The sequence below is a fragment of the Prenolepis imparis genome, unplaced genomic scaffold, assembly GCF_030444845.1.
Source record: "Prenolepis imparis isolate NDT839.2.m4 unplaced genomic scaffold, iyPreImpa1.0 SCAF_26, whole genome shotgun sequence".
In the NCBI taxonomy this organism is placed as follows: Eukaryota; Metazoa; Arthropoda; class Insecta; order Hymenoptera; family Formicidae; genus Prenolepis; species Prenolepis imparis.
The window spans coordinates 424,854-442,616 of NW_028141184.1; the positions used below are offsets into that span (position 1 = coordinate 424,854).

Sequence of the window (17,763 nt, forward strand, 5' to 3'; positions counted from 1 at the left end):
TAATATGATAAACTCATTAAGATTATAGACTTAATTTTTATCGCGTGCTTTATAATAGAAATTGTTCACAATACAATAGTGCCTTCTTAAAATTCTTGTAAAAAAAAAAAAAAAAGAATACGCTCATTTTAATACACACTTTTTAAACAATTTAATTTTTTGACAAGTTTCTCTCAAAGACACAATTGCAATCATTGTGAAATATGACCATACATTATACATACTATTATTTAAGCATAACTGTATCTTTTGTATATAATGGGAAGAAAATTTATCTGCTTTTTGCAAACAATCCAAAATATAAAAATTTTGTTTCTTAGTTGTCTATGTAAAATACATACATAATAATAAGCATTTCTGTAAAAGAAATTGTACATAGCAGTTGCGTATACTAATCATACAACACCTCTGTCTTACAATTCTGACATACAACTCTTCATTTCCTCGTAGAGAGGATGTGTATACATCACATGCAGTGACAATCTCTAATACACTATATATAGCAAATTACTTGTGATTTGATATATTCTTTTGGTTCCTTTCTGTCAAAACGCTCTTAATTCTCTCTCTCTTGTAAAACTACGAACTATAAGTATAAAGTAAATTCTTAGAACAAAATACAGGTATTGAGACCACGGGACGACATTCTTTAGTCATCGCACTCGTGATAAGTTGCTCTGCAAAAAAAGAGTATGGATCTTTATATCTAATAGAATGCAATTGGAAAAAAAAAAAAAAAAAAAAAAAAATGTAATTGATTGTAGCCATGACAATTAATTTTAAAGTGGTTAGTTGGTTACATATAATGAGCAGACTAAAAGTACCTTTGCTTATTTTTATTACGTTTGGACAATCTCCTCCCGTGGTCACATGTCGATAATGTGTACTGTTTGGTATGTACCCTATTCGCTTTGAGTTCGCGCACATCGGCGACCTTTGCTTTTTCCACCTTCTGCATAAACTTGGCGATGAGTTCCGGACAATTCAGGTTCTTTTCTGGCTCCCAAGTGTCGTCGGTCGGACTGAACCCTTTCCATCTGATTAAAAACTCTTTTGTGCCATTCTTCTTGAAACGTACCTCGATTATTCGCTCCACTTCAAATTCTTTTAAACTTTCTTTATCATCTTTATTATTTTGTTCGTCTAGAAACCGATTTAAATAAGATTATTTTCACAATGAATATTTTAAGATGAAACGATTATTATTATTATTATTATTATTACAAGAGTGATATACCATTTTCAATTTGTTTTTTAGAAGAAGCTTTAGATTTTTTCGATTTGTCTGTTTTCGATGATCCAGTTTTCGACACTTTCGTCTCTTGTTCCTTAGTTAAAAACTTTTCTATCAATTGAGGACAATTCAGGTCCTTTTCGTTTTCCCAAGAATCAGCGGATTCTCCATAACCCCTCCATCGCACCAAAAACTGTCGATTGCCTTTACTGGTACGAACATTGATAAGTTTTTCTACCTAAAAGAAAAAAATATTCATACTTTATATTTTTGAGACTTTTTTAATAAAGTTATTTGTGCAATGTTATTGATGATTAATTAGTTATTTATTTATTGTTGATTAGTCACAATTACATTGAATATAAAGTGTCCCAAATTCTTGGATCAAAATATAAGAGAAAAGTTTATAGGAAACTAAATGATATAAAAGTCTGCATCATTTCATATTAAATAGTTGTTTTTTACATACAATCAAATTTTCTATTTTTAATACTTCCTTTAGCTCCTACTTATATTTTATATAAATAAGAATACATGAATGAAAGTTGCATGCGCAATCATGTTCACAATCATACATGTTTTACTTTCGTTCATAATCTTATTCTATTTATAGAATTAAATTTTACGTAAATTATCATATAATATACTTCTCCATTCAAGATTCATAAGAATGATTCGATTGATTAATACAGATACACACACACACACACACATACGGTGTGTACAGTGATTTTTCAAAGTAAACAGAATTCGTAAACATTAAACGACACCTAACCAGATCGTTTACGTAACAAACACACGAAATAGTACATTTACATAACGAAAAAAAAAAAAAAACGGAATTATTGAACATTTTATCGGTAAAATCGGTCATTGTTTATTCACAGCTAACCGGCGTCGCTCGATGACGTCAGAGCTCGAAGAGAGAGACACATACATATAAGTCAGCGTACCTCGTATTCGTTGTCGTTGTCGGACTTGTCCACCGACGTAGACGCTTTCTGATCCTCTCTTCGTCTGCGCTTATTGGGCCTCGGACCAGAACCGGACTTCTCGCCGTTTTCCCGCTCCTTCTCCGGCTCTACCACGGACTCGTCCGTCTCGATGCTGTCGTCCGTGTTGGACGCCTTCTGCACCGCCGCGCCGCGCAGCGAGCGTCTCTTCGAGGCGCCTTTACGCGTGGCGGAGTTGTTGTTCCTGCCGGTCTGCGTCTCGCCGTCGTCGGTGGATGCGCGCGCGCCGCCATTTTCCTCGGACTCGCTGCCGCTCGGACTGGTTTCGGATTTTCTGCGCTTGTTCTTCATGCTAAGTCGACGCATAATACCTCAGCAGGATATCGTTGACGGCGTCGAGCCTTCCGCGGAAGAGAGCCTCCTGCGCGCGGAACCTCTTCTCTTCTTCAAGTACTCACTCGATTCGCGAAACAGCGCGAACACCCGGTGACTCCCGGGACACGGCACTTCGGCTTCGGTTCGGTGGTCTTTCCCTCCTTCTTCTCTCTTCCTTCGCCACCTTTCTCGCCCTCTGACGGTGTTTTTTTCCCTCGCGCTCCGCCGTTAGTTAGTCTTTCTCTCACTGGGTTTTCCCTTCCTCCGACTGTTCTAAACCACAGATTAATAGACAGATAGCCAAAGGTCTGGATGAAGGCGAGACCGGCATTTCTCACTGATTTCAGCGCCATATCGTAGTAGTGGCTAATGCAGTAACTACTAACTACATTCCCAAGAAGTAAGTCATTTTCGAAGTCAAAAGTCGCGTCGTTAAGGGTCGGCAGGCGACCCAGGCAAACTCCGAATTGATGTTAGAGACCTCGCGCGGTGACAACGCGAAACTCCGGTTTCAGTGTTACCAACGTTGAAAAACCAATTTCAGGTTCTATGTAGTGGTGTATATCCGTACACGTACACACTATTGCATTGCTCACGCGGACGCACGGTAGAGAGACAAGGATCGATAATCATGTTATCCTTGTTCCTCTACCGTGCTAATCACGTGACATGCTACACGCGAGATACGGCCTGAAAATGCTTTCTGGCCTTCCGTAGCAGAAGGCAGGAATGTAGCAAGGCTAATAAGCACCCACTTTTTGTAAATTTTATATATGCTTATGCACATATGTGCGTATATATAACAAATAGTATCAAAAATTTATATATATGTCTCCAAATTGTACAATGATAAATAATAATGATAAAATAATAATTCGCAGAGTGAACTAATATACAACATGTAAGACACGGGCGCTTATTAGACTTGGCAATTTATTGCTTTTTTATTTCTACCTTTCTATCGATATTTTATGTATCGTCAGCGCGATAGAGAGACAAGGAGAGAACGAGTATTTTAATTCTTGTCTAACATGTAGTGGCAATTGTAGATTTATAGGCTAACAAATATGTATTACTTAATTACTTTTTGATTATATTGATGTTACTATATAAGAATACTTGCTCCATATACTCGTAAATCGTGATGTAAAGAACATACGAGTAACATATTATAAATAGCTCAATGCAAGGTGTTCGGTCTGTCACCCTGAAGACTCAAGTTCAAGTCTATCAATACGATTTTTTTAAATAATATATTAGAATATATAAAAATTATTTAAAAAAATATATTTTTAAAGGCGATTAACTTTAAGAATTTTTAAATATTGAAAAGATCAATTATTTTACAACTATCATATACATAAAAATGCAAAATAATTCCGTGAATAAATTAATGTATCCTGTAATAAATCAATAATTAATATATATATATATATATCAGGGACCCGGACCAAAACCGATAACCGTTCCATAACCGTTTTTTTAGTAGAACAGAAACCGTAAACCGTATTGAAATTCTGATAAATTTATAACACCGGAACCATAACCGGACCGTTAAATTATTTTCGGTTTACGGTTCTTTTCGGTTTTTTTTCTGTTTTTGCGCAAATGACGGAAGTGTCATGATAACTGTCTCCTCGAAGTGCAATATTATACAATTATAATTATAAGAGTATTTTTGTGTCGCCAGTGAAGAATAAAATTAAGCAATTATTGTAAACAACTCAACTGGCTTAATTGATCTTTATTAATTCGATATCATATATAAATATACAGACTACGTTTCGACCTTCGGTTCAGGTCCTTATCAAGTCTAAAATTAAAGGATAATACTATATAGAAGGAATCATTTTATAAAAGCATAGCGCAAACCAAGTTGAAAACAACAATTATTATAAAGTAAATGATTAAAACATACCTTACTTAAATTTTTTTTCTTTTTTCAACATGTTACAATTCTCTCTGTACTAAACGTTTCGTATAGATGGTAAAAAACGAACTAAGTTAGACATCCTTTATTATTCTATCATAAATAGGGTTTAAATTCTCTGTGTCTTTATGTAGGATGTAGGTTAATCGTGTTGTTAAATTTTTTTATATAAAACATTTCAGCTATCTCTTTTCTCTTTTCCTAGTATGTGTTTCACGATGTAAAATATTAAAGGTTGTCCATTTAAAGTCATGTAAATATTCATTTCTATGTTTGCTTATAACGCTTTGGTTACATCATTAACAACTTACAATTAGTCGATCACGCTATTTTGTTATCTGATGAACATTTCCATAATAAGAACTTACATATTGTTAAGGGAATCTTGTCTAATAATTGCTAAAGCAAACATAGAAATGAATATTTACATGACTTTAAATGGACAACATTTAATATTTTACATCGTGAAACACATACTAGGAAAAGAGAGATAGCTGAAATGTTTTATATAAAAAAATTTAACAACACGATTAACCTACATAAAGACACAGAGAATTTAAACCCTATTTATGATAGAATAATAAAGGAAGTCTAACTTAGTTCGTTTTTTACCATCTATACGAAACGTTTAGTACAGATGAGAGAATTGTAACATGTTGAAAAAAGAAAAAAATTTTAAGTAAGGTATGTTTTAATCATTTACTTTATAATAATTGTTGTTTTCAACTTGGTTTGCGTTATGCTTTTATAAAATGATTCCTTCTATATAGTATTATCCTTTAATTTTAGACTTGATAAAGACCTGAACCAAAGGTCGAAACGTAGTCTGTATATTTATATATGATATCGAATTAAGAAAGATCAATTAAGCCAGTTGGGTCATTTACAATAATTGCTTAATTATAATTATTTTTTAAATGTTCTGAAACGTATATGTATTATCGCAATAATGATAGCTGTGAAGATATTATATTTTCTGTTTTATATATATATATATATATATATATATATATATATATATAGGTATATATATATATATATATATATAGGTATATATATATATATATATATATAGGTATATATATAAAGTATATATAGGTATATATATATATATATATATATATATATATATATATATAGGTATATATATAAAGTATATATAAATTATATTACTCTAAAAAATTATTATTAATTTTTATGACATATGAAAATATATTTATATATGTATCTATATTATATATACCTATATCTAAATATATTTTTATGTATAATATGAAGTGTTGTTTATTTATGTCATAAAAATTAATAATAATTTTTTAAAGTAATATAATTTAGAAATTAATTTAATTAGAAAAACAAAAAGTAAAAATTTTTTAAAACCGGAACCGTAACCGAAAAAATCATAATTTAAACGGTTTCGGTTTTTTTATTTATCAAAAAACCGAAACTGGAACCGGAACAGTTATTCAATATTTTATTAAACCGTAACCGAAACCGAACCCTAATTTTGTTTCGGTCCGAATCCCTGATATATATATATATATATATATATTGATTACTGATTTAGAGAGATAGATTTATTACTGGATTAATTTATTTACCGAATTTTTTGCATTTATATATACAATGTGTTTGTAGTTGTAAAATTATTGAAATACTTTCAATATTTAAAAATTCTTAAGTATCGCCTTTAAAAATATATATTTTTAATAATTTCTATATATTCCAATAATAATAAATATAAAAAAATATATATATATACCGATAGACTTGAACTCGAGTTTTCAGGATGATAGACCGAACACCTTGCATTGAGCTATTTATATGTTATTCATAAGTTCTTTATATTATTCTTTATGCAGCTAATATTTTTATACAGTAACATCAATAAGAAATCAAGATAACACATACTTGTCAATCACATATATATATATATATATATATATATATATATATACACATATATATATATACATATATATATATAAACTTATAAATATTTTAAATATTCTTTCTAAATTATGCATATAATAATCCTTAAAAAAAATATATATTTTAATATAAATCATTATTCTATAATTTGAGATACATAATATATGCGAGATACGGCATACAATAAGATACAATTATTGGAAGATATTGTTAGGAGCAAGATCTAAGATATCGTTATCCTCGTTTTACATATACAGAGAAACAAAGGTAATACGATAGCCGGTTCTTGTTGACATTATCTTTCAATAATCGCATCCGTGTCCTCACATATTAGTTTTGTGCCTACATGGACGCTACACATACGCGATGCAAGAGAGACAAAGACAGAACGATTATCTCTCTCCTTGTCAAGCTGTCAGTATGTTACCACGAAAATTTCCCCAGTTCCTTAGATCTAGTGAGAATCGTATCGTCCAGATTTCTCATCAAATAAGTGACATAGCTTCGTGATTTTTTTTTTAATATATTCTTTATATAATAATGCAGTCAGCTAAAGAGCCCGATTTTGCATTTTTGCTCTTAAAAATTTATAATAAATTAAATACGGACTCGCGGCTAACCCAACCTTACCCGTTGCTAACTGCACATTTCCCCAAGTTTATTAAAAAATTGTATTTTCACCTTTTTTTAATAAAATAGCTCTTTAGCTGATTACAGTCGAGCTTACTGATTAAGAATATCGTAAATTTAATGAGATTCATTCAGTATTTTGGCTAAAATCTGGATTATACGAATCCGTAATTCCCGGCCGGCCGACAGGCGTCTCCACCGTGTCGCCTGCCGACCCTTAATACGACGGTAATAATAGTAATTGTGGGATCCCAGGTTCAAAACTTAGGATGGCATAATTTTTTTTTTTTTTGTATGTGTTATATGTATTATTTATTACGTAGACATAAATATTCAACATATATTTATTGTTTTTAGATATGCATATCTTTATATATTTAAAATGTATAAAATAATCATAATATAAATAAAATATTTTTGCAGAGAAATATTTTTAGAAATATTTTTACTTTTTAAAAATTTATACATTTTTTAGATTTTCTTAAATAATCTAATAATGTTAGAATACACACTTTTCATAACTTACGGAAAACATTCGGATTAAAAATTTAAAGTGTATGAATTTTAAAAAAATAAAAATATTTCTAAAAATATTTCTCTGTAAAACTATTTTATTTATATAATGATTATTTTATACATTTTAAATATATAAGGATATGCGTATATAAAAAATAATAAATATATACCGAATATTTATGTCTACGTAATAATTTTAAATAATTTATATAGATTATCCCATAAATAAACTTTAAAATAATATATATATGTATAATATTAAATTTATAGAAATTAAATTTACATCTAAAATTTAATATAAAAAATAAAAACTAGAAGACTAAAAAATTGACTAAAATCTCTCTTCTAAATATAAATTAAAAATAAAATTTTCAATATTAATTTTAATTTAATATTTTACTTTTTTTTCAAGAAATTTATAAATTAATAAAAAATTGAAATTTATAAATTAATAAAAAATTGTAATAAAAAGTCCCCCGACTTGTGGATCTGCAGTCCCCGTAAATCCCACTTGACTGTGGGATTTACTCCATCCTCCGAACTGAGGATGGTGGTCTACGAGGCCGACTAAGTGTCGGTCTCCATCGCCTCCGCCTCCCTACTACTGGCCGGTTTCTGCCGGCCAGAGGACGATGCTGTTGTTGGCCCGGCAGGGACTCGCTTCGCCGCGAGTGTACCGGGCTTTTTCGCCTTTGTCGACGCTTGCTTCGAGGAAGCCGTGGCTATCCTCTCCGCAAGCGGCACGTCCTCTTTTCTTCTCGAGGGAGGTTTGGGTTTACACCCTCTACCTCCCATTCGGTGCGCAACTGGCAAACCCAGGTCGGCGCAAGCCAGGCACCTGGGTTGCGCCGTGCACCCCTTCGCACTATGACCGAGATCACCGCAGCGGTAGCATGCGGTGCTTCGGTCAACCGCTGCCTTGCACCGGGCCCGGACATGGCCATGTCCGAGACACCGGAAACAAAACACAGGTCGAGCCTTTAGAGTCTCCACCCTGACTCTGTTCCACCCGATCTGCAGCTTTCCTTCTCTGGCCAGTTTGCTGGCCGCCGAGACCGGGCAGCAGACCCAGGCTGAGCCTGGGCCGTTGTCGGTGCTGCGCTGTATCTCCCCCACTCTGATGAGCTCCTCTAGGCATCCCGTCTCCGCGGCGATTGCCAAGGAGACATCCTTAGAGGTGGAGGCCACGTCGAGGCCCCGGACCCTCAACTCCGCGGTCTTCTGGGGCTGCGTGACCTTCACCTCCTCTTTCTCTTTGAGAACCTCCCTCATCCGCTCAGCCAGCTGCCGAGCTTTAGAGAGCCGGTCCCTACCGGGGATCTCAATGACCAGTCCCCCCATCATTGATGGCCTGATCCTCGACCCTACGATGCCGAGGTCCTGGAGGGAGATCTTCTCCCTCGCCTCGCTCATCACCTGGGCGTAGGTCAGACCACTGCCCTCTTTCTCCGCGATGGTGACTGTAACAGCCGCGGTCGCCGGAGCTCTCGGGCCCTTCTTCCTTTTCTTCTTTGTTGTCTTGCGGCGCTTTCTGTCTGGCTTTGCCGCTTGACCAGAGCCTGTCTGCTCCCCGGCTGTCGGAGCCGCAGACCCCTTGGAAGCCCGCGATTGCCGCTTATCGGCGTTCGCGGACTTCCTACCTACAACCTTAGACCACAGGTCCTTAGTGTCCCCCCCAGAATTAGGAATATTCCCCGTCACATGAGATCCCCCCCCCCTTCTCTCGTACAGCATCGAAGAAAAGAACATTGTCTCGATACGTCTCAGTGAGCAGAAGAAAGACAGACACGTCAACTTGCTGTACGTGGAAGACAGCAACAACATTGGACATTTCGCATGGATCAAGAATCTCTTCCGGCTCGTGAGCTCGCAATTGAGCAAAAATAATGACAGAAAATATATCTGCGATCGGTACGTATATTTAATTAAAAACGCAATATATATATATATACATATAATATAAAAATGTAATATACAGGGTGTCCTATAATTCGCGAACCACCCGTCAGTTGCAGGTAGAGCACGTTGAACTGAATAGAAAAGTCCTCTACCATTTTGCGATTTTCGCAATAATTAATGAGAAATAAATTAAAGAAGATCAGCCAATTCGCGTGACGACGGCGAGAAAAGACAGCCCAGTTTCACATCGTTACTAAGCATGCGGCGAAAAGAAACAGTATAATGTTACACGGTTGCTAGGCGCGCGATGAAGCGGGGAGGAGCGCTTTACAAAAGACAGTAACTACATACGAGTAGCGCTAACTCTGGACCCCCGAGTGGGCTGTCTCTTCTCGCTGCACGCTTATCATCGCTTGAATTGGCTGATTTTCTTTAATTTATTTCTCATTAATTATTGAGAAAATCGCAAAATGGTAGAGGACTTTTTGACTCAGTTTAACCTACTCTACCTACAACTGACGGGTGGTTCGCGAATTATGGGACACCCTATATAAGTTATATATGGGAAAAAAACTAATTATTTGTTTTTACAGATGCTTGCATTATTTCGGTTCGGAAGACAAATTGCAGTCACATACAAAGTCACCGAAAAACTTTTAAATACGATATACAGTAACGTAAAAATTGCTGCTCCGGCAAGATTCAAAGTAGGCTGTCAGGTACGCGTGAGTAAATTCAAGACCATCTTCGAAAAAGGTTTTACACCAAATTGGATTACCGAAAATATTTAAAATTATCAAAATGCAGAAAACTAATCCTGCGACATATATACTTGAAGATTCGCGCGGAAATTCCGTCGCCGGAGGATTCTACGAGTACGAGTTACATGTTGCAAATCCCGATGTATATCGCGTGGTAAAGGTTTTGCGGAAAAGAGGTGATGATGTTTATGTGAAATGGTTGGGACTGGATAAATCTCACAACTCATGGATTCATAAAAATAATATATTATAAACATTTACTTAAAATATATGTACACTCTTTATTTTACAATATATTTATCTAATAATTTTATAAATACAAATATACATATAATATACATATTTATACAAAATATTTTACAACAAATATTATTTACAAAGATATTTTATAATGTCTCCATGGCAATGTATCAGTGGTTTCAGGTATGATATACCGCTTGTCATCGTGAGGACTTAGAGCAATTTTTGTCTCGCGAATGGTGTATACTTCATGCAATTTCGATCTTATACATGACTGACTACGTGTCATTTCAATCTCTTCATTCAAACACCGCGTATAATCATCAAACGTTATCGTTCTCGCGACAACGTTACTCTTGACTCCTTTTACTTTTTTCGTATCTTTCTTGCCATCCACTCGCATACATTTTTGCTCTAAGCCCTACAAATTCGGTCATATCACACCGTTATTTTTATCTTTCATTAGACCAGGTACTTTTTTATTCACGAGCGGTATACCGTACACATTGTCCGCAGCGTAATCGCTCGTATCAAATTTGTCGAGGTTGCGCTTTATATTCTCGTACACATCTTCACATTCGAAGTGGTATATTAGGCTGTCTGTGTCGGTGTACATTACCCTGCATCTGTCACGATACAGCGGTGACATGTACTCATGATGAAATTCGTATAAACATGTTTTGGAGATGTCGAGTATGCACATGCCGACATAGATTGATTTGTAAAATTTTACTTCGAGTTTACGTAATTCTACAGCAATAAGATTTTCCGAAAAGATGCTTCTACTGTGGAAATTTGGTTTCGCAATCATTGCCTCTGCACCGTATCTTCTTTCCCAATGTGTGATAAGTTTTACAATCCGATTACGCACATTTTCCATCGTTTTGCCGAATACTGCATTATTCATCATTTTATATAAATTTTTTTCAAAATTATTTTTCGCGTGTGTTCTAAATTGCGTATTAAGTTCGATATAATTTCGAAGCCAGGGAGATTGCGCGAATTGTAATATGCGATGTATTTTTGCAACGCGAAGGCCGTGACGCGTACATTGCTGCAGGTTGCGGTAGTGTATGTAGTGCAAAACGGTAGGTCAGTGTGCGTGTCGTGAAGATGTCGTGGATATTCTAAATCTATCTCGAGGATGTAGCCTGTGGGTGAATCGAGCGCGATATATGATGTGTCGAAATTAGATACATCGTCGACCCATTGAAAATCAGCATAAGGCAATGGTTGACACATTGCCCATCCATATAAATTATTTACATCGAAATACATTAGATACGAAGATGGTTTCAATGAATCGTACGACTGCATGTACTTGTTATTAGCGTGTGCATATCTGTTTGAACGTTGACTCAGACCGCCGCGTATACCCCGTTCGATAAACATTACCATATCAACGTCTGTAAGTAATTCGAACGTAATTTTTGTATGCTTTAACATGGCGTCCCACGTATACCCGGGGAGAGTATAATAATACGCGGGGTCGAGCCCATAACTCACGATACATTTATCCCGGAAATTTTCAAAAATGTCAGCTAATAACAAGACATCAGTTTTTAAATATAAGTCGCTATATTCGCCCAGCGTTTGAATGGAGAACCGCTCCCATACGTTTTCGGCGTGCGCGTAATCGCTCTCGGATACTGTGTCGCCGGTCAAGGATCTGTAGAATGATTCGCGGGGCGGTAAACACGTATCTTGCAACCTTTCAAAACAGTTGATATATTCGTATGGAAAGACGCCCTTCCGTGTTAATAGATTGAAATTTTCGGTTGATAAATTTTGAAATTCCGAATGTAAAATTTTGAGTTTTTCTTTACTTAGAAATGATGCCAATTTGTCGAGACTAGTATTGAGATATTTATATAAATCGATAAAATCATAATTTTATGCAAGCTTTCCAATCTTTGTCATCGTTGGTACTATTGACAGTTTTTGTAAATGATATATATATTTCCTTAGTTATTGGAAGTAAATCGATTCCCCCTTCGAAAGCTGTAGCTATTTCCTTAATTATGAAATGTGAGTCGTAACCGGATAAATTATGAAATACTATTGGAATACAAAAAGAGTTTTTATAATTTAAGTTGCAATTTGAGTGTGCTGGACCTCTGTACCGCCCGGTCAGCTGGCAATGATCGCGTACGCGTGTATCGTCATCTTGCGTGAATGGTTTCTCACATATATGACAATGTGTCGCGCTATGAAATTTTTCCCACTCGTCTGATGTTAAATTTACCATGAGGACGTTAGTTGCCAAAATATTCTTTACGCGTATCGCTAAATTTTGTAGTTGTTTGGAAAACCACGCAACGCAATCTACACTACGACGAGAATAAAATGCAATAAAGTAATAGTAACAATCAAACCGGCGATAAACTGCAGGGACTGCATAGAAGAATATCTATACGTTGACCAGACATACTAGGCCGAAGGTTGGGGTCAAGCTGTGATCCCCAGAGGGATAGAAGAGCAATAAAAGGAAGGGACCTGCTACTTGACACCAGAGACTACTGACGAAAATCAGGCAGATAAAAACGTGCCTAGTTCTTTTCTTTTTCTTTATATATAACATATATATATTTTCTTATATATATATATATGTTATGTATCCCTCTATTTTCATTAGAATTTTTATACGATAGAAAAAGGGCTCCACACCTGCGTTACATGTATTAGCGGTAATAAATTTAAATAAATAAGTACAATTAAAAATAAGCTATGAGTAAAGAATAAAACGACACAAGAAGGACGAAAGAACAAAGGAAGGGGTTTTGGAGGTCGCCTTGTCTTTCCTCCTTCTCTACACAATTAAGAAGACAATTAATAATTCAAGGTAATACATTTAATAAAATAAAAATTAAATGTGAGCCCTTCCAATCAACAAGTCGTGATTCCTCCGAAAGAAAAGAATCGGATTATTCCATATAATTCTCTTTGCAAATGTCGTGTTTTACACCCCAACATTTATCTAAGGCGGGGGGTGTTACGTCCTGTGGACTCCACGATTCTTTTCTTTCAAAGAATGCAAGGCGATGATTGAAAAATCACAGGCGTGGGAATAAGACTATGATTTGGCAGGCGAAGCAGCTGACCGGAGACGGTTAATCGTAAAAATAAAAATAAAAAAAAGGGAGAGATACATACCAGATGTAACTCGCGGTGTCTGAAATTCTCGCTTTGACTAGTTGACAACTCGCGCTTGAAAAGCAATAAAAATCTTTCTTTTAAAGGAAAATTTTACTTAAAAGGTAATAAAAACTTTTTAGAAGGAAATCTCCACTTGAAAATCAATAAAAATTTAGAAGAAAACTTCCACTTGAAAACGAATAAAATTTTACCAGACTAACAACGATAACCGAATCCAAACAAATGCCGCCTGACAGATCACCGAGATAATCTCGAGAGGATAATAAAAATATAAACCTCAACAAATTCTCCATTGGTCAAAACCTAGGGCCCTAAACAAAAGCCCTGACCAATCCCGATAAACTTTTAAAGTCAAGAGACGCATCCGGGACTGAAAGGGCGTCATTGAAAAATTTCTTATTCGTCAGGAAATGTTAACAAACTAACGGGAAGGAGGAGCAAGAAGGTTTATATACCCGCGATATCCCTCGAGAGGTGAGATTTTTGTCCGAACTTTCGAGCGCAGTTTGCCGTGTATAAGCTATCCGAGATCGTATCTATACTCTTCGGACTTTTATACTTTCAATTTCGAAATCCGCTTTCAACTCAAATTTCGACGTTCGTTAGAGTGCAAGTGAAGAAAAAAGACATAGTGGAAGTCCGGACGACCACACAACCAGACTAGAACCCTGCAGCAATTATTAACAACGCACTCTACTAACAGTAAGTCAAGACACACATATATGTATATAACAAGGGAAAAAGATAAAGTACAATTTTCACCCCGTATCAAAATAATTCTTGGATTTAAGATAAAGCCATTTTCTTTATCTCCTTTTGCGCAAGTGCTATCATATCCAACCCTAAACCTTCTTCTCCCTCTCTATTTCATCCCGAAAAATCACTCAGGATTTCCCGTGATAACGGCGAGATCCGTGATTTCATCCATCTCCAAAAATCACTCAGGATTTCCCGTGATAACGGCGAGATCCGTGATTTCCTTCACTCCGAAAATCACTCAGGATTTCCCGTGATAACGGCGAAATCCGTGATTTCACCCATCTCCAAAAAATCACTCAGGATTTCCCGTGATAACGGCGAGATTCGTGATTACCGTTTCCCATACCTTTCCCCTACTCAACATTATCCAGTCTCTCTCTCTCTCTCTCTCTCTCTCTCTCTCTCTCTCTCTCTCTCTCTCTCTCTCTCTCTCACCCTCCCTCTCCTCGTCTCAATCATTCTCCCTCCCCCTCGCCACTTAATATAGAGTGTGACGAAGGTTGCACTTGCCAAGATGCAGTAGAAATCCCCTTCATTTATAACGAGGCCTATTCCTTTTTAAGGAGACACATCGGGCAAATTCCATTCCAACGCGAAGACGAATAGATGGCTCCTTTCTAATTTCCCTATACTAGAGCTCCCACTCCCAGAAGGTGTTTACACCTGCGGGCCCGATGAAGAGCAGTTCATGAGAATTGTAGCGGGAAGTCTCCCCGGCGCCCTCATCCCTATGTTTACTCCTATCCATCCCAAGCCCATCGGATTCCCCGTCGATATCCTCCGCGCTTTCCTTTTCCCTTCCACCGTCGAAATTACCGAACTTTCATAACCTAGCATTCTCTCTCACACGCACAAACATGGACACAAAATTATACATCTATTAGCATTTAGATTATTGTAACCACCAATTGGGACTCTAAAATTTAAACAATAACTTTTACCCCTTTCTGCCCCGATTGAAGACCTCCGTACTAATGTATCACCCGCGACCCATACACATACACTCACTCTTCATTAGCAACTAAGTCCGTCGATTATATTATTATGTATATAAATTCTTTCGTCTCTATATTAGGAATAAATTTATAAATTTCAACACAAATGATTTTCATTTATTAATAACCTGTTCCCACTCATTCCCGTAAATTAAGATCGCACAAGGTCCCATCTTGCGTAAAAGAGATTAAATTCTCTTGCCAAAAAGGGACCACCGAGCGAACGGCCCTTTAAATAGAGTAAGAGCGACCCTTGCGGTCGTTGACCTATTTGGGCCCAGACGTTCGTTCGGGTCGAACAGACGGATAGTCTGCCGTCGTTCGAAAAGATAAATTTAGTTACGTCCTTCCTTTCGACTCTTTCTTCCTTGAGTCTGGACGTAACACCATATATAACTTATATATTACGTTTTTATATTATATATATATTGCGTTTTTAATTAAATATACGTACCGATCGCAGATATATTTTCTGTCATTGTTTTTGCTCAATTGCGAGCTCACGAGCCGGGAGAGATTCTTGATCCATGCGAAATGTCCAATGTTGTTGCTGTCTTCCACGTACAGCAAGTTGACGTGTCTGTCTTTCTTCTGCTCACTGAGACGTATCGAGACAATGTTCTTTTCTTCGATGCTGTACACATTTATCGAAATGTTGTTTGATAGTTCAAACTTTTTAATTTGATTCACAGTCACTGGAAACTCAATGTCTTGGAGATTCAGCACTGTTGTGTAATGCGGATATGAAGATTCCCGTTCCACATTTCTTTCTGCGGGGTATAGAGCTGCGACCACCGCCCATGCAAAACATGCATTGTCTTTTGATTGCACATTAACCACTGCTCTTTTGTTCATTATTTCTCGCGGTAATTTAATGTGGCATCCCGCACGCATTGCATTATACTTGTTTATATTTACAATTAAATTGATTATTCGCGACAATGCCCAACCACTATCGCGTTCTTGAAACTCTTCTAGCGATGCTAGTGTGGGGTCGATAACGCGGCGTTTGTACCAATCATGTAAATCGGAGGTGCGAAAGATTTCAAAGTTTTTCGTATTGATACTTTTATTAGCACGCTTATCGCCCGACATGAACTCGCCATTAAATATAGTGTTCACTTTCACACTAGTGTGTTTTTGCAACACTTTTTGCACGTGTCTGATCACAATGTCTTTGGCCTCCTCTAGAAATTGACGAGGTTCAATGTGATTGCTGTTTATCACCGCACCAGTCAAGATGCGGCTCTCGAACGCCGTATCAATCTCTCGCCATATGAGTCCGATGTCTCGCGAACTGCTTCCGGCATCTGCATGTACAAAACGTCCGCGTACCGAATTCTTCAACCCTTCGAGACGCGCGATTTGGGAGACAAGCGATTGTCGAACTCCGATCGGTAATCGTGGTCGTTTTATTTTATTCGACTTTGTTCTTCTAGTGATTCGATGTATTCGTCACATTGCTGCTCCCACACAATATATTCTTCCACCGAATTCACCCTTGTGGCTTGCTCCAACAAACTTGCTTCCAATTGTGCCATATTTGAGATGCTCTTGCTGAACCTCTGACAAATATACTGACAGAGTATGCCTCCTTACCAGCATTTTTATTTGATCACTGACACTTGAAAAACTCTTAGCTGTAACATCAATTAACAAAATACGGTATATTTACACCTATAAAGGTACAAACAAAACGGATAGCGGTACAAACGTCTGCAGGCAATTACAAAACAGCACCCATAAACAAAATTGAAATATCCCAAAAATGACACTATTAGCTCTAATATCAATTTTGAACATTCGATATATTTACACCTGTAAGAGTACAAACAAAACAGAAAGCAATACAAACATCTACAGACGATAACAAAACAGCACCCGTTTACAGAATTAAAATATCTTAAAAAATGACACTATTAGCTGTAACATCAATTTTTAAAACTCGGTGTATTTACACCTGTAGGAGTACAAACAAAACGGATAGCGGTACAAACGTCTGCAGGCAATTACAAAACAGCACCCGTATGCAGAATTGAAATATCCCAAAAATGACAAAATTAGCTTTAACATCAATTTTGAACATTCGATATATTTACACCTGTAAGGGTACAAACAAAACGGAAAGCAATACAAACGTCTGCAGACGGTAACAAAACACTTGTTTACAGAATTAAAATTTCTTAAAAAATGACACTATTAGCTGTAACATCAATTAACAAAGTTCGGTATATTTACGCCTATAAAAGTACAAACAAAACGGATAGCGGTACAAACGTCTGCAGGCAATTACAAAACAGCATCCGTATACAAAATTGAAATATCCCAAAAATGACATTCTATTGGGATCCATAGATGACAATGTCGTCTAAGTAAACCAGGC

The 17,763-nt window shown here is 36.3% G+C and overlaps 1 protein-coding gene across 1 annotated transcript; it reads right to left on the reverse strand.

Moving 5' to 3' along the window:
* Nucleotides 1–247: 247 nt before the first annotated feature.
* LOC145946891 (uncharacterized) lies at nucleotides 248–2,835 on the reverse strand. Its single transcript, XM_083056643.1, has 4 exons — nucleotides 2,188–2,835; nucleotides 1,238–1,472; nucleotides 825–1,143; nucleotides 248–677 (listed from the first exon to the last, which is right to left on the reverse strand). Exons 1-4 carry the CDS (start codon nucleotides 2,551–2,553, stop codon nucleotides 650–652), a joined length of 948 nt encoding a protein of 315 aa, XP_082912769.1. The 5' UTR covers nucleotides 2,554–2,835; the 3' UTR covers nucleotides 248–649.
* Between the last annotated feature and the right edge of the window lie 14,928 nt (nucleotides 2,836–17,763).